The 24,041-nt window shown below is 46.4% G+C and overlaps 1 protein-coding gene across 1 annotated transcript in view; it reads left to right on the top strand.

Annotated features, from left to right (window-relative positions):
- Positions 1-24,041, top strand: part of LOC142362326 (GRAM domain-containing protein 4-like) — a 58,091-nt gene that overhangs the window by 17,591 nt on the left and 16,459 nt on the right. Inside the window, exons 4-7 of the mRNA XM_075429561.1 lie at positions 13,981-14,101; positions 21,059-21,120; positions 23,100-23,232; positions 23,750-23,775. Of these exons, the coding sequence (XP_075285676.1) occupies positions 13,981-14,101; positions 21,059-21,120; positions 23,100-23,232; positions 23,750-23,775 (342 nt within the window). The remainder of the gene's footprint in view (positions 1-13,980; positions 14,102-21,058; positions 21,121-23,099; positions 23,233-23,749; positions 23,776-24,041) is intronic.

Here is a 24,041-nt window from a genome sequence, read left to right as displayed (position 1 = left end):
CATTGATATTTCTGTTCCCCCACATTCTTTATTCTCATGTGCCTTTTTAAAGCGTGTGTGCAACTAACTCCACAGTGTTTTCTCTGGCTTCTGCTTTTTGGTGTAAATGACCTGAGGATTCTTTGTAAGAAGAGCAACCCGGCAGAATACAGACCTCATGAAAGTAGAGCTCTAGAAAGCCATACATGGTCCTCAGGCAAATCTGGCATGTTAGCAGGTGGTAAACATTAGAGGCGAAGCTTGTGGTGCTGGTGATGACCAGCAAAAGACCTGCACTACAAAGTCCTGTTCTGTACAGAAATGCTAATACCTCCTCAAACAGCCTTCATAATCGTATGCAACAAATTAACTATGAAACTGCGTCAGAGTCCAATTACCAACTGTGTCAGAACACCCTAGGTGTAATTTCTCCTGACGTGAGGGTCAAACACCTGCAGCAGCAGAGCTGGAGAAGAGCAGAGGAATAGTTTCACTGCATTGGTTTTGCTGTCTTCTTACTGACCCGGCAGGCTTGTGATCAGCAATTCTGAAGCAGGGTTGATTTGTGTAGCAGACAAAGACTCTGGTAAGAGAGTAAGTAGCTGCCTTGTCTGTCTGAGGCACCAGCTCCCAGCTGTGGGTCGTAGTAGCCATTCCTTGCTAGATGGTCAACCCTGGCCAAGGGATCCTGGCGATGCAGCGTGGGCTGCTGAAGCCTGCTGGAGGCTGCTGTGGCAGTGGAGTTTGCCCTGGGCGTCTCGCACCCTTTGCTCTTCTCCCTACGCCTCCTTTCTTTCAGCTTAAAGTCCTGGCCTCCCAGACACGAACAGGGGGCTTCTGGGAGATCTGCACAGGTCCCTCGCCCTTGTGGACTGCCTCGGATGAGGACTGTGGTTTACGTGTGGTGACCAATGGGGAGACTTCTTGAATGTTCTCCCTGGGAACGCAGAGAAGCTGCAGGAGAAAGATGTGAGCCGAGGCTTTGCTGCAGAGTTGTCTGTTCAGCAGAGCTGCTCTCCCTTGCGTTGTATTAACAAATTTGTTCAGAAGTTTTTCTAGCTCTGCGTTCTGACTGAGAAGCTTCTTGTAAAGGTAGGGAAAGTTCATTAAGAGGTGTAGGAAAGGTTTTGCTTACACCCAGAGACGCTTGCATGATGCGCCATGTATACTGAGTTCATGTGTAGCCTTCCTGGACAAAGAAAACCCTCCAAAGCTCTGGCTCAGTTTTCCTGGAAACGTTGCTGGAAGAGGCAATCGTGAGCAGGTTAGGGCACTTGTCTGAGGTTTAGAAGGCCTCAGTATGGACGGAGGAGGGTTCAGACCTCCATTTCTCACCTGCAAGGACTCTGCTCTGACTGGTGCAGGATGAGTTGTGCTCTTGCTCGCTCCCAACTTGGCTTCCAAGAGCACAAGCTTCCCGAGACGAGGGGAGAGGGAGAGGGTGGGACCCCAGCCCAGTGCGGCAGCAGGCTGGAGGCCTGGGCTGTCCTTGTCCCGGGCCTGGCTCGTGCCATCTGCCCTCAAGGCTGGGCGACAAGTGTGAATGGTGGCGGCGTGAAGATGCCGGGATGCTGGCGGGCCCAGCCCCGGAGGATGACGTGCTGTCACGCCGCCTGTTCGTGGGGCTGGTTAACCCTAGTGCAGCACCGCGCCGACAGAAATGTGTTGCTTCAGCTCCTCCGCCGGCTCCAGCAGACGCTGCCAACGCCTGGTGTTACGTAGGTGGGCTGTGCGCTTGCTCCTGCCTTTTTTTGGGTGCCCAGCTTGGCTTCATGAATCGTGGAGTGAGCGTGAAGGCTGAGGCAGGGCAGCGGTCAGCACTGCTGTGCCTGTCCCTGCTGTGTAACCGCGACGGAGATTTCGGGAGCCCCGTGTGGATCCTGCCCTTCCTGGCTGTGTAACGTGAAAGCCTTGCTGGAAGAGCCTGCTGCTGTTCCCGAGCCAGGCGTTGGAATGTTTATAGCCTGTTTCACTCCTGGCAAAACCAGGGAGTGAAAACAGTTCCTGCAATAGTGACAACATTTTTGCAGTTCCCTTCATTTTAGATGGATTCTGCAACTCTTCTGAAATTTCTGAAAATTCATAGAGCAGCAGTACTTTTTGTTACTGTTTTGCTGGCAAAAGTGTATCTGGCGATAGAAGTGATGTTTTGAGAAGGGGATCTGTCTCAGTAAGTTATTAATTTTTTAAGATGGTTCCGATATTTTCGGGAAACTTAATTTAAAATCCTTCTGTAATGAAGGGGAAATGATCCTGTGTCTGTTACAACACTATAAAGCTTCCCTGAAAACAGTACATGTAAGTGTAAAGTTACTAATAGGTTGTTAGCGTAACTATTTTGTACGTACCAGAGTAACTGCATCTTAATTGTTTCTAACCTCACTCACGCGAAGTGGGACATGGCAAGAATGGTGAGGGAGGAGACTAGGCCAGTTTGCATAGAAGAAGATCTTGTCAGATACGATGTGCTTTGTACATCAGTCTCCCTCACCACAGGAAACAGAAGAACACTTCACGTGAACCTCTGCGGTTGAGGTGAGGAAAATAGTACCAGGGGAATGCTAATGCCAGTGAGAAGCAGGATGATGGTTCAGACTTTCCTACCCACGCAGGGAGAGCCCGTGCTGCTCCCCACGCTGTAGGTGTATGCAGAGAGACGCAGAAGTTGGTCCTCAACAGCAATGCTTATTGACAGTACTGCAGCAGGAGCTCTGCCCTTGAGAGAGCGAAGAGAGGCACAACAGACTGATGGAAACAAAAAAAAGTAAAAAGAGGGATTGTTTAACCACCAAACAAGGATTGTGTAAATGCCAGACCTGTGTTAGGGGTTGTTTAAGGCAAATTGGCATGGCTGGTATTTTTATAGTAGGAAGGAGTTTCTAAAACTGTGATCAGATAACGCTACAGTCCAGCTGCGTTTCCCACCCGCTTCCCACTGTAGCTTCTGTCTGTTGGCTCAGGTGACTCTCCAGACCACTCGTTGTCCAGCTCTGGAAGAGTTATGAAGAACAAGAAGGCTGGTATCCGTTTCGGAAGCGACCACCTAACCACACAAGACAAAGGAAGGGTTAGACGGCCAACCTGGAGTTTGGGGCTTGAAAAGGGAGGTTTTTAAGTTCTTCCTTCTTAAAATGCTAAGAGTAGTCCTCCTGAGCGGGTGAGCTTTGTGCTTCCCAGGTGAAGCGTCGACGTCCAGGCATGAACGAGGACATGAACTTAAGAGGTGTCTTCAAGAAAAAAGGACAGCTAATAAAGTGGAGCGGCTAGAGTGATGGCTTAGACAAGCCCCTTTCTTTCCCAAGCATCTGGCATGCAAAGTAGTAGAATGTCTTGCAGTGTCTGGGATCAAAGGCTAATGTTTTATCTGAAGTCTTTCGAACAGATTTGTGCAGTCTTTGGCAGTCTCTGTGGGTCTCAGGTCACCGGTGGAAAGGACATAAGACCTGAAGAAGAGTAGTCCTGGATTAGAACAGGAGAGCCGTGGATTAGAAGAAGAACAGGTAACAAAGAGTACGCAATTAAGGTGTATCCAGTTATAGCTATGAATTGTGAACTTGTCTCCAGAGGAGAATATGAATTACAGAATAACTGTACACAGGAGAAAAAACAGGTTAGAGATTTCTGTTGTGGGTCCTTCCTCCACTACTGCTTGTTGGTCAGACCATGGTCTTTGCATGTCTTTGCTTTAGCAGAAGTGGTGTAGCTGTCCCATGTCTTTCACAGCAGGCTGTCCTTTGCTGCTGGTGTCTACGATTAAGACTAAAAGCTCTTCAGTGTCTATGATGATGAAGATAGACATGTTTTCAGACTCTAACATCTTGTTAGTAATGTCATATGGTTGGTTTACTTGGGACAAACTTACAATAATAATTGCTTTCTGTGGGAGTTGGGAGTCTGGCAAGGGTAGAAGCTGCCTGCGCTGGAGATAACTTCCGGTGCCTGGCGCTGTCAGTGCTGCTGGCGAGATCCAGTCTGACGGTCTGTGGTTGGGATTTAGGGCGTTTGGTACCAATGAAACAACACACTTGAACTCTGGTGATGTTCAAAGGGTTGAAGGGAGCCATAATTAGAGAAGGGTTATTTCTGTCTTGTTAGGCACTGGTGTTTCCCCATGTAAATATGACAGGGTGCACGTACGCTTTTTGGCATTTCTAGTTTTTAACTTGGTCTCCTTAGAGGTAACACTGAACTGATTTGGTAGCTAGGAATAGTGGTCTGCAGTCTCTAGCTGTGCCCCCTGAAAGAAATTTTTGGTCACTTTGTCGCAGAGGGGGATTTTGCAGCGTACCTGTAGGCCTATGAAGCAATAGTATTATGTAAAACAGCTACCAGGAGACTCCGTAATCCACCTCCAATCCCCACATTAAGGGAAACATCCGCTTTACTGCACATGCGGTATGGAATTAGAAACCCAACCTGCTGCCACGCCTTCCCAGCCTGATGTACCATCCTTCTGTTCCAAATACCGCTCAGGTTCTGTTCAGTCTCACCTGAACTGAATACTTCAGTATTGAAGAGGTTTTTCTCAAAACATTTCTTAAAAGCTTGTGTATTCTGAGGAGCAAATTGAGATTTTTCAGTTGCTCTAGCGGCTGATGCAACCAAACACGCGGTAGCTTGTCTTTTAGCAGTTACATGAAATCAGCTAAACTTTTTGAAATGTTCGGTCTTCAAATTTAAATGGCCAAATCCTTAGAATTCAGGTGTGATAGTTATGTTATACCTAATAGAGGGTAAAAAGATGTAGAAAAAATGAAATGGATAATTTTTTTGTAACCCATGAGATGCGTCGCTGTTGATGGTCTTTCCCTATGGGGTCAATTCTCCTAGGTTTGCAGGGCGATAATATGCAGGTTAACGTAACTGAAACGCTGTTACTGCCTTGTCTCACAGACTGCTAAGGCTCATTTTTAAAAGTGCAATGTCATGCAGATATTGTGCTGCTTTTCTGTACAAGTTGACTTTGCTGGAGAGGTTTTAAAGCAGTTTTTCAGGGTCACACCTGCTGTCACGACCTAAAGGGTTACCAAGCCTGCAAGTGTGTAGAGATTGTGACTGTAGGTTGGTAGGATTCTGTAATACACAAGGACACAGAGGCCTTTTACTCTAAGTTTCTCTACTTTATTACAGGTTGCCACAAACATCACCACCGGCAACTGTACCTATGATTGATAAAGCAAATATATGTATGAATGGGAAAAAGAAATATATAAAGCCATTACAAATTATTGGCAACAACCAAGTGGGTGTGTGTATACTATTACAAGTTACTACAAACTTATCCCTAGTGAAGTAACCTTATCAGTAATATTGCAGCAGATGTAATTATGACAGATTACTCATATGCACATACACATATGTTTACACTAATACCAGTGTCAAGCTCATTGCACAGATCTCTGAATGGGCCAGACCATCCCAGAGGGAAGGACAAATCAAAACCTCCCCCGTGAGGGTCCAAGAGCCCTAAGAAACTTTGTGTGGAGAGCTCAGCCTATTTGGGAAAGGAAAAGTACATGCAGCACGGGAAGTTCTTGGAAAGAGAAGCTCCATTTTGGGTAGAAATTAAGTAATTCTTATATGATAGAGACATAAGGAGGTGTAGGGCACCACCACTTCAAGCAGTGAATAGGTGCTGTTTCTTTCGATTTTTCACCTGGAATAGGTGATAGATGTTGAGGTTTTCTTTTCTCTAAGGTCAGTTTTTATTTTTCCAGACCGTTTTCCTGTTCTTGCAGATAGAACAGCCAATGCCAGTTACTAATTCTTACTTTCTCAGGATGTTTTCCCCTTTTTCCAGACTGTTTTTCACCTTTTCAGATGGTAAGTTGCTGCTACAGTTCCTTGTTTTTTGCGCTTGTCAATGGTATCTCAGGATGTCTCTGGTTTCTAGGTATCCAGCTGCGTACTTCTGAGAGGCCAGTTGCTCTTCTCAAGGATGCTTCTGGTTCCCAGGCCTAGTTCCCAGGCTGGCTGGCATTTTCTGTGTCAGTATTTCAGCAGACATTTTCTTCTGTTCAGCATTTTCCCCTGATAGCCAGGTCACCTTTATGGCTGCTCGCATCGCCTACATGTCCAGTTAAGACACGCGCTGAGGCGCTTGTAGTATTGTAGTGTTTCTTGCCCAGCAGGAGATAGGAAGCTGAGATTGATGTGCCTGGGAGGGAAATTATGGGAGCTGATTGATCTTGGACCCGAAGCTTGACCTTTTGTGTTTTACCCTTTTGTGTGTGTGTGTAGGGGGGAAGGTGTTTGAATTTTGATTGTCTGAAGATGAAATCCAAGGAGCACTCCGTTCTCAGAATCACAGAATCACAGACTAGCAGGGGTTGGAAGGGACCTCTGTGGGTCATCTAGTCCAACCCCCCTGGCGAAGCAGGGTCACCTACAGTAGGCTGCACAGGATCTTGTCCAGGCGGGTCTTGAATATCTCCAGAGAAGGAGACCTCACAACCTCCCTGGGCAGCCTGTTCCAGTGCTCCGTCACCCTCAGAGGGAAGAAGTTCTTCCTCATGTTCAGACGGAACTTCCTGTGCCTCAGTTTGTGCCCATTGCCCCTTGTCCTGTCACTGGGCACCACTGAAAAGAGCTTGGCCCCATCCTCCTGACACCCACCCTTCAGATATTTGTAGGCATTTATAAGGTCCCCTCGCAGCCTTCTCTTCTTCAGGCTGAACAAGCCCAGTTCCCTCAACCTCTCCTCGTAGGGGAGATGCTCCAGTCCCCTCACCATCCTTGTAGCCCTCCGCTGGACTCTCTCCAGTAGCTCTTCATCTTTCTTGAACTGGGGAGCCCAGAACTGGACACAGTACTCCAGATGAGGCCCCACCAGGGCAGTGTAGAGGGGAAGGAGAACCTCCCTCGTCCTGCTGGCCACACTCTTCTTGATGCACCCCAGGATCCCATTGGCTTTCTTGGCAGCTAGGGCACACTGCTGGCTCATGGTTAACCTGTCGTCCACCAGGACGCCCAGGTCCCTCTCCGCAGAGCTGCTCTCCAGCAGGTCCACCCCGAGCCTGTACTGGTGCATGAGGTTGTTGCTCCCCAGGTGCAGGACCCTGCACTTGCCCTTGTTGAACCTCATCAGGTTCCTCTCTGCCCAGCTTTCCAGCCGATCCAGGTCTCACTGAATGGCAGCACAGCCTTCTGGTGTATCTACCACTCCTCCCAGTTTGGTGTCCTCAGCAAACTTGCTGAGGGTGCACTCTAACTCTTCATCCAGGTCGTTGATGAAGAAGTTGAACAAGGCTGGGCCCAGTACTGACCCCTGGGGGACACCACTTGTCACCAGCCTCCAACTAGACTCAGCGCCGCTGATGACAACGCTCTGAGTTCTGCCATTCAGCCAGTTCTCTATCCACTTCACCGACCACTCATCCAGCCCACACTTCCTCAGCTTCCCTAGGAGGATATCATGGGAGACTGTGTTGAAAGCGTTGCTGAAGTCAAGGTAGACAACATCCACGGCTCTCCCTTCATCTACCCAGCCAGTCATGTCATCGTAGAAAGCTATCAGATTGGTCAGGCATGATTTCCCCTTGGTGAATCCATGCTGACTACTCCTGATAACCTTCTTTTCTTCCACTTGCTTGATGATGACCTCCAGAATGAGCTGCTCCATCATTTTTCCTGGGATGGAGGTGAGGCTGACCGGCCTGTAGTTCCCTGGGTCCTCCTTCTTGCTCTTTTTGAAGATTGGAGTGACATTGGCCTTTCTCCAGTCCTCGGGCACCTCTCCTGTCCTCCAGGACCTCTCAAAGATGATGGAGAGTGGCTCAGCAATGACATCCGCCAGCTCCCTCAGCACTCGTGGGTGCATTCCATCGGGGCCCATGGATTTGTGGACGTCCAGATCGCTTAAGCGATCCCTCACACAGTCCTCCTCGACCAAGGGAAAGTCGTCCTCTTTGTAGGCTTCTTCTCTTACCTCCGGGGCCTGGGATTCCTGGGGGCCAGTCTTAGCACTGAAGACTGAAGCAAAGAAGGCATTCATTAGCTCTGCCTTCTCCGCATCCTCCGTCACCAGGACACCCGCCTCATTCAGCAGCAGCCCCACGTTGTCCCTAGCCTTCCTTTTGCTGCTGATGTAGTTGAAGAAGCCTTTCTTGTTGTTATTGACATCCCTTGCCAGCTTCAATTCCAGGTGAGCCTTGGCCTTCCTCGTCGCATCCCTGCATGCTCTCACCACGTTTCTGTACTCTTCCCAAGTGGCCTGTCCCTCTTTCCACATGCCATGCACCCTTCTCTTCTGCCTGATCTCCGCTAGAAGCTCCTTGTTTAACCATGCAGGTCTCCTGCCTCCTTTGCTAAATTTCTTTCTCAGGGGGATGCATTGCTCCTGTGCATGGAAGAAGTGTTGTTTAAAGAGCGACCAGCACTCATGGACCCCCCTGCCTTTGAGAGCCCTGGCCCACGGGATTCCTCCCAGTAGCTCCTTGAAGAGGGCAAAGTCAGCCCTCCTGAGGTCCAGGGTTTTGATCCTGCTTATCGCCCTGCTTCCTCCACGCAGGATCCTGAACTCGACCATTTCATGGTCACTGCAGCCGAGTCTACCTCCAACCTTCACATCCTCCACCAGTCCCTCCTTGTTTGTTAACACGAGGTCCAGCAGCGCGCCTTTCCTTGTTGGTTCCTCCACCACTTGCATCAGAAAGTTATCATCGATGCTCTGTAGGAACCTCCTGGATTGCGCCTGCCTAGCTGTATGGTCTTCCCAGCTGATGTCAGGGTGGTTGAAGTCCCCCATGAGAACCAGGGCCTGTGACTGTGAGGCTGCTTGCAGCTGCCTGTAGAAGGCCTCATCAACCTCCTCCTCCTGGTCAGGTGGCCTGTAGTATACACCCACCATAATGTCACCCGTGTGAGCCTGTCCCTTAATTCTAACCCACAAGCTTTCAACTGGTTCCTCATTTGCCCCCGGGCCAAGCTCAATGCATTCCAGTTGCTCCCTCACATATAGAGCAACTCCCCCACCTCTCCTTGTTGGCCTGTCTTTCCTAAAGAGTCTGTAGCCATCTATGACAGCATGCCAGTCATGCGAGTTGTCCCACCACGTTTCTGTGATGGCGACCAAGTCGTAGCCGTCCTGCTGTATAATGGCTTCCAGCTCCTCCTGTTTATTGCCCATGCTACGTGCATTGATGTAAACACACTTGAGCTGGGCTGTCAATCTCACCCCTGGCCTTGGCACTCCAAGCCTAGGCTCATCCCTAGTGAGCTGGGCAATATCCCCTTCCCCCTTCGAACCTAGTTTAAAGCCCTCTCAATGAGCCCCGCCAGCTCGTGGCCAAGAATTCTTTTTCCCCTTTGTGATAGCTGAGTTCCACTTGTCGCCAGCAGGCCCGGTGCTGTGTACACCTCCCCATGATCAAAGAAGCCAAAATTTGACCGATGGCACCAGTCCCTGAGCCACCTGTTAACCAGGTGAGTTTTCCTGCCCCTTTCAGTGCTGTCCCCTGCCACTGATGGAATGGAAGAAAACACCACCTGTGCCCCTGATCCCTCAACCAGTCGCCCCAGTGCCCTGAAGTCCCTTTTGATGGCCTTGGGACTTCTTTCTGCTACCTCGTCCCCGCCAACCTGCATTACCAAGAGGGGGTAGTAATCAGAAGGCCGCACCAGACCAGGGAGTTTCTTTGCAACATCCCTAACCCGGGCCCCAGGGAGGCAGCAGACTTCCCTGTGGGATGGGTCCGGTCGGCAGATCGGGCCCTCTGTTCCCCTCAGAAGGGAATCACCTATGACAATGACCCTCCTTTTTTTCTTAGTTGAGGCAGTCGTAATTGTTGGGGCTGTCTGACTCGTTCTAGGCAACCCCCTGGATGGAGCCTCACCTTCACCCACATCCTCTGTGGCCAGTCCCTCACATTCCAGAGCCCCATACCTGTTGCTTAAGGGCAACTGGGCAGGTGAGGGAGGCCGGGGGGAGATTCGCTTGCCACCCCGAGCAGGGACCCATTTCCATTCCCCCCCATCTCTTAGGCCCCCTCTTTCTGCTCGGTGGCAAGAGGGTTGGGGGTTCTCTGCTTTCTGTGGAGCCGCCTCCTGCTGCCTCTGCCTCAGGGAGGGCAGGGTGCGGCTCCACCAGTCGATCTCCCTCTCACACTCCCGGATGCTCCTCAGCCTCTCCACTTCCTCCTTCAGCTCTGCCACCAGGCTGAGCAGGTCATTCACCTGCTCGCACCGAACACAGCCGTTGTCTCTGCTGTCCTCTGGTACGAGCGCCAGGCTCAGGCACTCCCTGCAGCCAGAGACCTGGACACCCGCGTTCTTGCGTGGGGCCTCGTCTGGGTCCCCACACTCCTTCGAGCAACAGCTTTACCACGGGTGGTAACCATGGCTAGAATATCTCCTGGAAGAGCGATGCCCACTACTTGAGTTGCCAGAAGGGGCGGCTGTACCCTGCCAGTCGCCTTCCCCGCTCGCCCTGCCCGCGCAAACTGCTGCGCCGCTCCCGGGCTGCTGCGCCGCCTCTGTTTGCCGGTTCTGTTCGCTCGCGCTCCCTGGGAGCTGCTCTTATCCCTGAGGGGGTTTGGCCGCTGTCACACTCGACTCCGCCCCCTCTGAGTCAGAGCTGCTGCTCGTTGGCACCTCCCGCTTTCCCGCTGAGGGGGGGGGCTGGGGTCTCCTCACTCTCTCTCTCTCTCTCTCTCTCTCTCTCTCTCTCTCTCTCTCTCTCTCTCTCTCTCTCTCTCTCTCTCTCTCTCTCTCTCTCTCTCTGTCTCTCTCTCTCTCTCTCTTTCTCTCTCGGCGCTTTTTGCCGCCTCGCCGCTGCGGTTTTGCCACCGGAGAAAGGGTCCCTCGGCGCGAGCCTCTGCTCCAGAACCCTTCACCTTCAGTAGCTTCTCGTCATCAAGGAGGATACTAATCTCTAAAGCTCAGTACTAGATGCCATGGTAGATGAAACTTCCGGGGTGAAATGTTCTTCCGGGTTCTTCACAAGGGTCCATGACCTCTGTGTTTTGTAGCCATCTTCACCCGTTCTGTAGGAAGGCATTGGAATAGGCTGCCCAGGCAGGTGGTAAACATCCCTGAAGGTGTTTAAAAAACATGTAGATGTGGCACTTCAGTATATGGTTTAGTAGGAATGGTGGTGTTGGGTGGATGGTTGGACTCGATGATCTTAGCGGTCATTTTCCAACCTATGATTCTATAAGAGCCGTTGGGGCTAGAGAAACGTCCTCTGTATGTTCAGTTCAGCTTGGCCAAATTGTAGATTATTTCAGGGGAGATAGTAAGGAAGAACACATCTTCTTTTTTTTTCTTTTTTTTTTCTTTTTTTTTCTTTATTTTTCCTTTTTTTTTGTTTTTTTTCCCCCTCTGTGGTTTCTGTTGCTTCGCAAACATAAGTATTTAACTAACCAAACATGGAGGTTTTACAATGCCAGACCACACTGCTGCCAACGTAGCAACAAACACTGCTTGAAAGAGTTGGAGGGGCCAGAGCAGCCAGACTGGGGTGAATTTAAATTGCAAAGTCATGTACTTGAAAGTTAGGAAATGCTGTGAAATGTGAAGCTGTGACAATCCTTAATGATGTATTTTTTGTTTTGGTTTATGGGAGTTCTACGTTGTCCATTGTGTACCCTTTAACTCTGCCTCTTTGCGTAAAGAAATTCTGCATCTCTGGCACTGCCTGTTCTCCTAGAGGTCAAGTTCCTGGGGGGGGTTGTTTTGTTTTTAATAGAACAAGATGTAGCGCAGTCAGAACAACTGGGATTAAGGAGACTGGAAGATCTGAGTAGCCTTTCAAGGGCATTGAGGTTAATTTACACTACTTGTGGTTTTCTTATGTACACACAATGCATAGTCACTTCCTCTTTAAAAAAAACCACAAGTGCTTAATGAAGAACTTTTTGCTTTTCACGGTCTTGAGAAGATAACATCCCTATCAGGCTTTGGAACTTTTTGTGATATCTTCATGATATTGCCCAAGCTCCAGTGCATTTGAAGTGCGACAGATGTTTCCCCTCAGCTGTGTGCGTGCTCTTGTTCTGGAACAAGGCGAGCCCTGTGAAAGTAGGGTAAGCTAATTACAAACGTAGTTTTCTTGTATTTAAAATTCCTTGTGGACACATAATGAGGAACAGCTCCATGTGTAGGTAAGCCCTTCTGTCTATATCTTTCCAGTTATTTACAGGAGAGACAATACCTGCTCCAACAGTGAAAGTTCCGTGCCCTCGGGAATAAATGTCAGTTTTAGTTGCTGGAGGATAACTTGGTTTCTGTGCTCCAACTCTTCTTTCTGGGGTTGCTACCAAAGCATCAGTGGGGAGATGACAGCACTCCTTTCAGTTTGGTGGAGTTCAGCCTGTAGCCTCACGGTGGAAGCCGTCATGTTGTACTGTCCTCTCGATTCGTGTATCTCTTGCCTGTCGCTCCTGATGCTGTGCTCTAAACCTCTTAGTGCTGCGGAAATACAGATAATCTACCAGCACCTAACCTACAGAGCGGATAAAATGATGGGAGACACCACACAAGGGCCTCCTGCAGAGGGGCTGGAGTTTGTCTGTTCTTCTGAATATTTGCACAAGGGCTTCAGACCTTCTCAAAACACATAACGATTGGAGTCGGAGAGGCTCAGCTATCAAAATTATCTGATTATCAAAGATTTGCAAGGCAATATGAGAAAAGAAACGGAAGAGGTTGCTGAAGGGTGGAACACAATATACAAATCTTGTAAAATGACATGAAGTCTGAACCCCTGTGTCTGTGTAGGTAGTGGAATTAGCAAGTATTTTCTGCTCTGGTTTGCTTTAAGCTTGAAATACACCTGCTATTCTATTATTTATTGTCGAGACTGAGCTTAAAAAACAGGCCAGAGACCAAAATGCGGAGTAATCTTATTGTTTAACAAAAAGAAAAAAAGAGAGAGAGAGATTCCCGATCTTCTTTGTATCGTGTCTCTCGTATACCTGTCTTGGAAAAGTGATCAGTGATAGTGACCCCGTTGTAGCTCAAGAGTAAAATAAGGTCGTGAACAAGGATACTGCCAGTGAGAAAAAAGCAAGGCTAATTAGCCACATAAAAGCCTTAGGCATAGCTGATACTAAGTTCTCATGAAAAAATTTGTGAGTGTATATGTGTTTGTGTGACTAAGTATATGTGTGTGTATGCGTATATATATTTATACATAAATGATTACATGGAAGGTAGTAGGACACACTGTAATCTCTGAAAAGGGTAAAAATCTGAACTTAGTTCCTTGTCTCATAACCCCTTCTTAAAACTGTGAGATACTCTGGTCCATGATGGGGCCATCCGGCGTATAAAAATACAGGGGTACCAGAAACAGAATCACAGAATCACAGAATCACAGAATAGTAGGGGTTGGAAGGGACCTCTGTGGGTCATCTAGTCCAACCCCCCTGCCGAAGCAGGGTCACCTACAGTAGGCTGCACAGGATCTTGTCCAGGCGGGTCTTGAATATCTCCAGAGAAGGACACTCCACAACCTCCCCGGGCAGCCTGTTCCAGTGCTCCGTCACCCTCAGAGGTGACGGATACTGATGGATAGAGGGTTATGTGGCAGCATATAACTTTATGTGAATATAAGTTTGGGGTTTTTTTTCTACCCATAGACATGGGAGAAGAGAACAGATAGTTTTTTTTTTTTTCTTGTTTGACCACTGGATTTTGCAGTAGACAGCCTTTCCTGCTGATTATTTCTTTGGGGAATGAAGGGTATGTCACGTTGTATTTAGGTAAAGGTAGCTAGTACCAACGGCTTGTTTTTGACACACTGCGCCTTGAAAATAAAACCTTGAAGTTGTTTTCCTCCTCGCTTTAATATTTGTAACTAAACATTTTCTACATGATACAGCTGTGTACTTTTTATGAAGTCTCTCTAGCCCTTGACTACTTGAATTTTCTGGTGAAGGTATTCGGTGTAGCATAGATTAAAAAAAACCAAAGAACACCTAATCTGTCATAACTAGTTTTAATTTTCTTATAGAAATGCTTCAGGGTAACTAAATCTTTTTGTTCCCCCTTAATTAACAGAGGAGGAGCTCAGGAAGCTGAGAGAAGACACAAATGCTGAAACCTTGAGGCAGGAGCTAGAAAAGGAACGGCAGAGGAGATTAGAGCTAGAACAAAAAGTCACTGAAGTACTTAAAGCAAGGTAAGAGAAATATCTAAAGCAAGGTAAGATAAATATCTTCACTGTAAAGCTGAAAGCCACTTGAAATCTCTGACTGTGTCTGAGGAGTTCTGGTGAAAGCATCCATTTCCAGCCTAGGCTTTCTTAAAGTCAATTAGTAGCTCCCAGAGAGAGAAGCTGTCTGTTTTCCTGTAAAAGTACATCTTGTGCACCCACGTACATCTGCATTACTTCACCATGTGGAATGCCCTAGCTGCAGAGGTGTCCTGACACTTGTGTCGTTGGGCTATTCTTTGTTTCACCTTCTCTGATGCCCTCCCTCTGGGATCTCACCTACCTGGAGCTATTAGTGTGCCCTGTGTGCTATTGAATGCCAGGGCCTTCGCCATGCCATTGCATATGCTTTGCCTCTTCAAAACCTGTGTCATCTCCAGACTGCGCAGTCATTGTTACTCCTGGTCTAGCCGCAGCAAGGACATCCCAGTATCACGGCACAACCCTAAATATGTGGTAGTGACTGGAGTTTGAGCGTCTCTTGCCACTGCAATGACAAAACATGCTTCCCTATACCCGTAAGTCCTTTCAGCCTTGAGGACACCCACCTTGATGATGCAAAGCATCACATTTGATGTTGTCTCTCCTTAGTCTGCCTAGCTGCATGGACTTTAGGTCTTAAGACCGTAGCACCTGCTTGGTGGCCTTGTTGGTCTAGACCACTTGCATACGTCGCTCCCCGTGTTATCTTCCTCAACAGTAGCTAAGATTACTTGGCTGAGCAGTAGGATCTTTGGTTCAGCATCAACTACTGTCATCAGGAGATGGTGCAGGCTGAGTTGGTAATTGCGTGCGATAGCACTGCTGGTTACTTAGAGGTGACAAGCAAGAACAAACAGGCGAAACTTTTTGCTTGGATATGAGGTTTCCCAGTGCCATACAAGCTGCTCCCATCCTGCTGCTTCTTTCTGTATTCATCCTGAGTGTGAAAATGCCTTTCTGGTCAGGCCAGCAGTCCACATCCACTGGTAGTCTGTAGCAATGGATATAGGCGCCATTTATAGGAAACATGTGAGCCTAGTTGCTTTCTGTGGTCTGTTTACCTCCTACTCCTGTAGAATCATAGAATCCTTTAGGTTGGAAAAAACCTGTAGATCATTGAGTGCAACCGTAAATCTAACACTACCGAGTCCACCACTAAAACGTGTCCCTGAGCACCACAGCTACGCATCTTTTAAATACCTCCAGGGATGGTGACTCAACCACTGCCCTGGGCAGCCTGTTCCAGCGCCTGACCACTCTTTCAGTAAAGAGATTTTTCCTAACATCCAATCTAAACCTCCCCTGATGCAACTTGAGGCTGTTCTCTCTCGTATCACTTGTCACTTGGGAGAAGAGACCAACACCCACCTCTCTACAACCACCTTTCAGGTAGTTGTAGAGAGCAATAAGGACTCCCCTCAGGTTCTTCTTCTCCGGACTAAACAAGCCCAGTTTCCTCAGCTGCTCCTCATAAGCACCCACAAACACTGTATTTGCTGTGTTACTCCCCGTGCTGAGAGTGTTGGCTATCTTGGTAACAGCGGCACAAAGCAATGAGTACTGTTTTCTGCTGTTGGTAGATAAAACGGAGGCTTCAGGCGACTTTCTTGTCTGTGACTCGCTGCCTTGAAGAAGCTGCTTGAGATGCAAATTCCACATGTTTGTCTTTAGCGCTGGCACAGGGCTTTAGGCTTTCTCCCGAGAGCAGAGTGCCTGGGCTCTAGGTCACACACAGAAAACGGGGAGAGTGATCCCGTCATTGCTGGGAGTCCTGGAGAAGGATGAGGAGCCATCTTCCTCTGCAGGAAGGTACCCATCACTCTGCCCTGTTTCAGAGTAATGAGGATGGCCCAGGGTCTGAAGGGCCCACTGCAGCTTGTGAGTGCTTGCGGTTTACAGAGATACGAGGTATGCCATTGGTTTTTCCTTAACTTGTGCTCCGTTGTGTGAAATTCTTCTTCGCTGTTTGTTATCTTTTTGCACTTCACTGTAGACATTTTAAAATACTTTTATTAGGATACAGGCAAAGTGTTGGCTGACACAATCAAATATGTAATGGGCCACATTTACACCTGGGGGAAACGTGATTTTGTTAAGCAAAGTAACCACGGAAGGCTGTCTCTGCTTACGTCAACAAAACCAAATTTGCCCTGCTTCTCAGGTAATTTTTCATACAAGCTTTAAATAGATACACATATGTTTGCATATACTCTTCTTTTTGCTTATTCTGTAAGCAAAGTTCTGTGAACTACTAATGAAAAACAAACCATGCTGTAGTGTAAGAAGGAAGAAATTGTTTTAATAGTTGCAGTATTCAAAAGTATTTGTGAAGTAGATCAATACATGTAGCTATATAAATATGTGCTGCAAAGTGTTCATCAAGGAGAAAACAGTGAGCTAACAATGCAGATTTTTTTTGACTTTTTTGTTTAGTGGAGAACATGGGTTTCTTTCATTGACTGGTTTGGAGGGAGGAGTGAAGAGGATGCTTAGTGCTTTAATTTGTCATGGTGTTCGTTGTCTATATAGCTGAGTATTCAGCAGCATGGTGGCCTCAGCTGAAGTTGTGCGTAGACGCACTTTGGGACTGCACAGCGTTTGGTACAACAGCTGAAGCTTATGACATTTTGCTGGATGGAACAATGCATAAATAATTTGGAATAGTCTGTGTGAGCAAGGCTTTAGTGTAACTTGTGGGCTTATTGCTGCCTTATTTTACAAATTGTGAGCTAGCTCCATCACTCAGGAAAAAAAAAAAAACCAACAAAAAAAACCCAAACCAAAAAAAGCAGCTTTGCAACAACACCTACCAACAAGCTGTGGCTTATGCAAACCTTTTTATTAGTATCATTGTGAGCTATTTTTAAGAGGAGAAAATAGACAATGTTTCTGCATAAGGCACTATTCCTTCTGTACCCCTTACCTTGGTTAACTCTTCCGGGCCTCTTGTTACATGACATCATTTTCCACACGTGATGTTTTGGGTATGGCTGACTTTGTGGTTGAGAAGGTGCCTCGGCATGCGATTGCTCTGGAGGCCGGAAGCGTCCCCTTCTGAAGGATCCCATCAGGCTGGGACACCACGCAGGTAGCAAGAACCTGAGACCTGGGTCAAAAGTTCCTTGCTCAGCTGCCGTGCCGTGCTGGGATTGCTGACATGCGTGGTGGCTGACATACCCAGCTGGCTGAACTTCACGCGCGTCTGTTTTTAAATTAGTAGATTTGGTGACAGGCTGCTGCTGGTAAAGGAGCTCCTGTCAAGACTGTATTTCTTTTTTTTTTTCCTGCCCATGAACTTTTAGGTCTTGTGCAACTTTGGGCTGATGATTATTTCTTCATCAACCTTTCGTTTCTGAAGCTACCAATTTAGGACGCTAGCCATGTAAAATGTGGGAGTATCTAGTGAGGAGGACAAAGCCTTCTGAAATGTTTGGTGTATTTTAATGGGAAGGAGATGCAAAACATAAGAAAATGTTCTAACTCAGTTTTGTGCAGCTCCTCAGGCTAAGAAGCCATGCATATTCGAATGATTAGTCTTTAAACTAGGCTGTGAAAAGATCTCTTTTATGCTTATTTTTGCATTTCTGAGGTTGTAAGGTGCTTTTGATGGAAGTGCGTACACATTCATGTTGTTTTGAGCAGTAAGAAAGATGTGACAGCCTTGACTGCCTTCCACAACAGCTGTCCAAAGAATGATGATGGGTTGCTTTTGAGCTCGGTACTCAGAATCAGCCTGTAGGAAAGTTGCTTTTAACACGTCGGAGAAAATCCCAGCAGCGACTGGCCCTGTTGTGTGCAGCAAGTCCGGTCTTCACGCAGTTGTTGGGGAGAGCGTTGGTTCACACACACGTCAGCTTGCAGCTGTGTTCAAGGCCAAGTACGCACAAACCAAAGATGTTTGGTTAAAGTAAATGGCCTTCAGTGTCAAGGCTCCTGTAACTTTTGTGTCGTACTTGCAGCTACAGAAATAATCCTTTGGCACTATTCTGTGGGGCAGCATCAAGTGGATGCTGCATCGGTGTGTGCTGGTCACTTTTGAATGCTACATGTCTGCTGGTCGTGAGCAGCTCTAGCAGTTGTGCTCCCTGTCTGCAGTATATATTTAAAATATAAAAGTAAAAATTGGCACCTTTGTGTTTGTCTTCTCCATTGGCTGTAGTTGCTCTTACCTGTTTTAAATGGGTGCAACCCCTAGCTGGATAAGCATGACCTAGCCTCGGGTGGTGGATCTTTTGGCATTACCAATCACACCCCTTTTTCTGTGTGAAAAGCGTGGTCCTAGAGGAGTTCATGCAGCTTGTTTTCTTTGGTGCAGGCTGCAGTTAGGAAACCTGCATAGAAATGCAGCGTTTTGCGTTGTTCTGGGGACGACTTAAGTTTTCCAGCCTTGTAACTGATGTCTGGCATGAAGTGTGGTTCAGAAGCTGTAAGGAAAGAGAATTGCTCCACTCTGTCAGTGGTCTTGGTGTGCTGGCTAGTTCAACATGACCTGATTTTGGGATTGAGCTTCCCGGTGGGTGTGCAAGCCTAAACAAGGAGTCCTGAGCTTCCTGGCCCAAATGTGTCTGAAGTGGCTAATTATAACCTGATTCGCAGGTGCAGTAATGCGCTGTCATTAACCTGATGATTCGTAAAGGTCAGGTTCTTCACAGGGAAGGAGTAAGAGGCAGATGGCAAGTAAGCCATTGCCAAGAAAACGAAAAGAAAAAGCGCCAAGAAAATGAAACGAAAAAGCACCAAGAAGGGTCAAAGCCAAACCGTCACGTGCTCCTGATGGAGCCCAGTGACACTGCTATCCAGAACGGCTTCTTGAGGAGATTTTTTTTGTTTGTTTTTTTTTTTTTTTTGGCAAGACGCGTGGGGAGTGATGACGCTGTGCTCCTTGTGAAAATATATCCCAGCGTGTCAAAGGAAGACCCAGCCCGACGGCTGAGGACTGCTGGGATCCCACCTCGGCTCTGTTGCTGGAGCCGTTCAGGTGTGACACCTCCCCAGTGCCATGGCACGGCTGGAGTGGGTTGAGCAACCGGCTCCTGCCTGTGGGAACCTGCTTGGGAATGACTACACCCTTCCTTCCAGAATGTGTCTTCAGCTTCAGTGAAACATGGTGGCAGTGACCGACGGTGGATGCAAATGCCCGCCTCTGTGGTGGAACAGTCTGATGTGCTGATAGAGGAAAACAGGGCACTGCTGTATAATAGTTTGTGCAAGTATGACCACGTTAATTGCTCTCTGTCTTTAGAGAGACAGAGCTGGAAGTGGAGGAGATGCAAGGGTGTGTAGGGGAAAGAGTAAGGAGAGGAGGAGGTTTTGGGTGGGGAACCTGTGGTTTGTATACAAAATGAGGAAAACCAACACAGAAACCAAAGTTAAAGGTTAGCTAGAACAAAGAAACTGGTGGAATTTCAGGTGGCTTTTGAAACGAAGACTTGCTGCAAATACAGAAGGCACGTGGAAAAGTCCTGAAGAGGAAAATAAGTGGCTTTGAAAGTAGAAACCATTGAATTCAGCTGCTGCATGCTGATGGATGTCCAGTTATAATTTTAAATCCGTAAATTATTTCTGAATGTTCCTGTTAGTAATGAACGGGGATGTGCAAAGCTCATTAACTATGGGGAGTGCTTAGGAAGGCAGGGAGGTAATTAGTTCTGCAGTTTCTCTGTCGTAGTCATTCAGGCTGCACGAATTTGCAATGGCCTTTTCTGTGTGCAGACGGTACAGTGAGATCTTTCCCTAATGTACTTTCTGGAGGAACAGCAAGAGCGAGAACTGTATATCCATCTATACTGCTGCAGTCTGCCCAGTACAGTGGGATCCCTCCTCCCGCTCTCCATTTGCTGACCAGTGTCCCGCTTGGTTCCCTTCCTGCGGAGCGAAAGGTGAAGGGAACATTTGCAAGCACCTCTATTGTCTGATAAAGGAGTGATGATGGAATCGCACGCCCGAGCCGTTTTTGTTTCAAGCAGCAATCTTTTCAGTCCTTTTACAACTCCCTGTCAAGTAAAGCTTGCTACAGCTGCTGTTATGTTGTCAAAGCTGCTGCTTCATTAGAGGAGTCATTCTGTAGGATATCAACATGGATGGCTGAAGACTTTTGGACTAAAGCCTGACGTGTTCTCAAGGCAGGTTGGCAGTTGGAAGCCGTGCAGAGTGCAAATGGAATTTGGAGCCTTGCAGATGTGCAGAATGGCAAAGGCATTTGTGTTTTCCAAAATCTGTTCAGTGCTAATGGATGGAAATATTATTCTTGACTCATTTTGGAAGATGAGACCAGTGATGCGTGCTACTTGCCACAAATTATTAGAACACTTTTGTCTTGGTTTTTTAGACCTTTATTTAAATTTTTCAAGTTTTTAAAAAGGTATTTTTAAAAAGGGTAGGTATCTGTGCATTTCAAGAGCTTACAACACAACATTTTAAATAATTCTTGACACCTGTTCCTCACGTTGTGAAGATGAGTGGTGTTCGATGCGAGCAACAATGCAGAATTGAAGGTTCATGCATTAAACTGTGGGTTTGTTCTGGTATTGTGCTTATCAACTTGCGATACGGAATCCCTTTTCATTTATTACTGTGGGAATAGTTGGGCCTCTGAAGAGTTTTCCTGGCAGGCATTGCAATGAATATACAACACAAAGGCAGAAGGAATGCAACAAATTTGATACTAAATGGTTTAGTAGTTCTAAGATGAAATTGAGCTGTCGGTGTCAGGAAATGGCTAAACCACGCCTCTCCTTCCAGTGGATGGTGTTTCCATGGATCTGAAGGGCGATGTGCAATGAATATTTTGAAGCTTGTGAAAGGGCATAAGTTTATTTTTTTTCCTTGTCATCTTGTGTTATCTCAGCTGTAGAAACCGTGGAGGTTCCAGCACTCCCTTTACCTAAAAGGGAAATAATTCTTCATCTGTCGCATTTCACATTGTTTCCGTTTTCTTTGTAGGACGGAAGAGGTGGCTGCAGCTCAGCAACCTGCAAAGCCGCAGACGCAGGCCAACGGAACAGGTAATCTTGGTCAGATCTCTACTAGCAGTTTGATTCAGTTGGATTTCCCCCCCCCCCTTTCGTTTGATCTTTGGAAGATCAAACCTTGCTGAAAAACTTGCAGGGTCCTTAAGCAGGCTTCTGAGGAAGCCGAATAAGAAAGACCATTTGAGCAGCTTCTTACCTGTCTGTACATGATTCTGCATTTACTTTTAGTAGTTGACTTTGCACACCTGTGCAAGGAATTTGTTTTGTGTTGTAAAGCCTTTAGGAATGTCATGAAACCTGTTGCCTGACTTCATGACTCTTGCATGACTTGCTGATCCTGGACTTACCGAAAAACAGGTGTAATACATTGAAAAGAATTTCTGTTTTGTTCTCGACTGCAGAAGCTCTTTTATGCCATTAACCATATTACTTCTTCCTTTTTAAAAAGAAAAGATATTCTGGGGAAAAATAAACTTAAGAGTTACTCATTGTTTTGGACACCTTCACCGTTGTCCACATTTCTCAAGCTGCTGCTTATTATGAGCTCAATAATACAGTGATTTCTCAAAGAACTAAGGCAACAGGCAGATTCTCAATCTTTCAGTACACCTGAGCTTTCTTCCCCACACCTCTTGATTGAGATAACCACTTAGCCTTGTAAATCTGCACATTAAATTTGAAGTTGCTCCTCTTGTACTCCCATAATGTCAGTGCTTTCTGTTGTGTGAAGTACAACGTGCCATTTTTTTCTGTCTTGTACACTCAGAATTTCTTTCTCAGTACTATCTGAAGTGTTAGCATGTGGGAAGCTGGTTTGTATTTTTTTATTTTCAGTTGTAAGTGTTGTCTCAGCTGTAAGCAGCCACTAAATTCCTTGGTTTTCTAGGTATCACTGCCATTAATGAAGAGTTTGATTCTGTTTTCTGAGCACTGGTTGCTTTTTTCTGACATGCTTAAAAGCATCGTGTTGGCGGTTGTAGTTGGAGGGTTACTGTTTCATACCTCTGTTTAATCATATCTTAATTTTATGGAGTTCTGTGCTAAGTTTGGCCCTGCAGTAGTTGTGACCAGTGTCCTCTTTGTGACATTTCTATATTGACCTACCTTTCCAAAGAATAGTCATTCTGTTCCTTCTAGACAGTTATTCTCTGAGTTACAGGTGAAGCAAAAGGTGATTATTTTGCTCTCACCTGTGCTGCCTTAAGGCTTTTACCCTAATATTATTTCCATATACCTATAGATTTATGTTGTGTTTTTCCACTGAAACTGACATACAGAAAGTGTGCATCACTTCATTACTTTGCCATATAAGACTTTGCAGGCAGTACGATGACTACATATTCCATATATAGGAAGTGGCACATACAGCATAATTTCTGTAGCCTGTCTTTAGAAAAAAGAAAGTGTATGTTACGTGTGTTTATGTATACACACGCACGCGCGTGCGCAATCTTTACAGCCTATAAATGGTTGGACAGCAGTAGTAAAAATGCCTCTTGCAGAATCTTGCTCAAGTTTCCACCTCACTGTCCTGTCAGATTCGTGTGGCTGCAAGGTGGTTGTCCTGCTCTGTGTTCAGGAGTGCTTTGCTTTACACTTGCTTTTCTCAAGGTGAGCCTGCAGCAGAATAGGAACACTGAGATTTACGTCAGTCTGCTGTTTACAGGAACCTCTTAACCAGAAGATGTTTTTACAGTGCTTGCTAAAAATTCTCGTTTGTTAGGATGTTGAAGTAATCTCTGTACTTGTGGTAATAAGATGCTTCCATGTGCTGTACTTGAAGCAAAGCAGGAGTCACCTTTCGCCTTATTTTACCAGCTTAGTGCAGTCAGGGTTTCTGTGCGATGGCAGAAGGAAATCACGGAGTGAGTTTCCCTGAGGAGTGTTGGTGAAGGATGGGAAAGCTGTGCCAAGTCTGCTTCCCAATGGAGCACGGTGTGCGGGAACAGGGACAGCCTTTGTATGACGATGTCTTCTGTGTTATCCTGATACTTAGCGCTTCTTTTTTATAGATAAATGTAGTCACACAGTCTGCTCGAGACTCCAGAAGTGGTTTTGTGACAAATTTGGGGAGTATGTTGAGGACTTCAGATTTCAGCCAGAAGAGAATACAGTGGAAACAGAAGAGCCACTTAGTGCTAGAAGGTAAGTCTCTAACGTGATTGTCAGAAATTTTTGGCTTCTTTACAAGTTGCTTTGCTTTTCTCTCTTTTTTTTTCTTTGCTTTGCTTTTCTCTCTTTTTGTTTTCTTTTTACAATCTTTTAGATGGTTTGAGCAAATATTTGCCTAGCAAGTCATAAAACTGAAAGCACAGAACCATCTCAAAAGGTTTGTGAATGCTTTGGGCAAAACATGAAATCTGAAGTTTATCTGCTGTCTAATGTAGCCTAAGAGTTATATTATGTACGAGATATTACGAGATATGCCTCTCAGACTGTGGACAAAGTCTTAGTTAGGCGGGAGAGCTTTTACATTTCAATTTTTGGTCTGATGCAAGGTAGGCTGTATTAGTTACTAAAAACTCCTTTCGTAACAGGCAAGAATGAAACTTTATGCACAAACATCTGATTTATAACAGTGAGCAGTATTTCAGGGATCAAATGTACACAACTGTGTGCTACTTGCCTATTTAACGAATTGGTTTTATTCATTATTTTTCAGATTGACTGAAAATGTGAGAAGATTAAGTAAGTACATAGCAGTATTTTATTTTCTGGAAGTAAAAATTGTTCTTAGTAACCCTGTCGGGAGGATTGCTGCATTTTAAAATACAGTGTTTTGAAATACTTCTGCCAGTTCTTAAGCAGAAGTGCTTCTGAAATCCTGAATTAATGTTTGGAGTGCAAAGTGACTTAGAGGAGCAGTGGTAGAAGCTTGCCTTTAATCTTGAATTACGTAGGATAGCTCTGAACTAAAAATGTAATGTTAATTAAAATGTAATGAGCAAGAACAG

Source organism: Opisthocomus hoazin, chromosome 8 (assembly GCF_030867145.1).
Source record: "Opisthocomus hoazin isolate bOpiHoa1 chromosome 8, bOpiHoa1.hap1, whole genome shotgun sequence".
Lineage (NCBI taxonomy): Eukaryota > Metazoa > Chordata > Aves > Opisthocomiformes > Opisthocomidae > Opisthocomus > Opisthocomus hoazin.
Note: the sequence above shows the minus strand (reverse complement) of the source record. Positions and strands in the feature narration are given on the sequence as shown.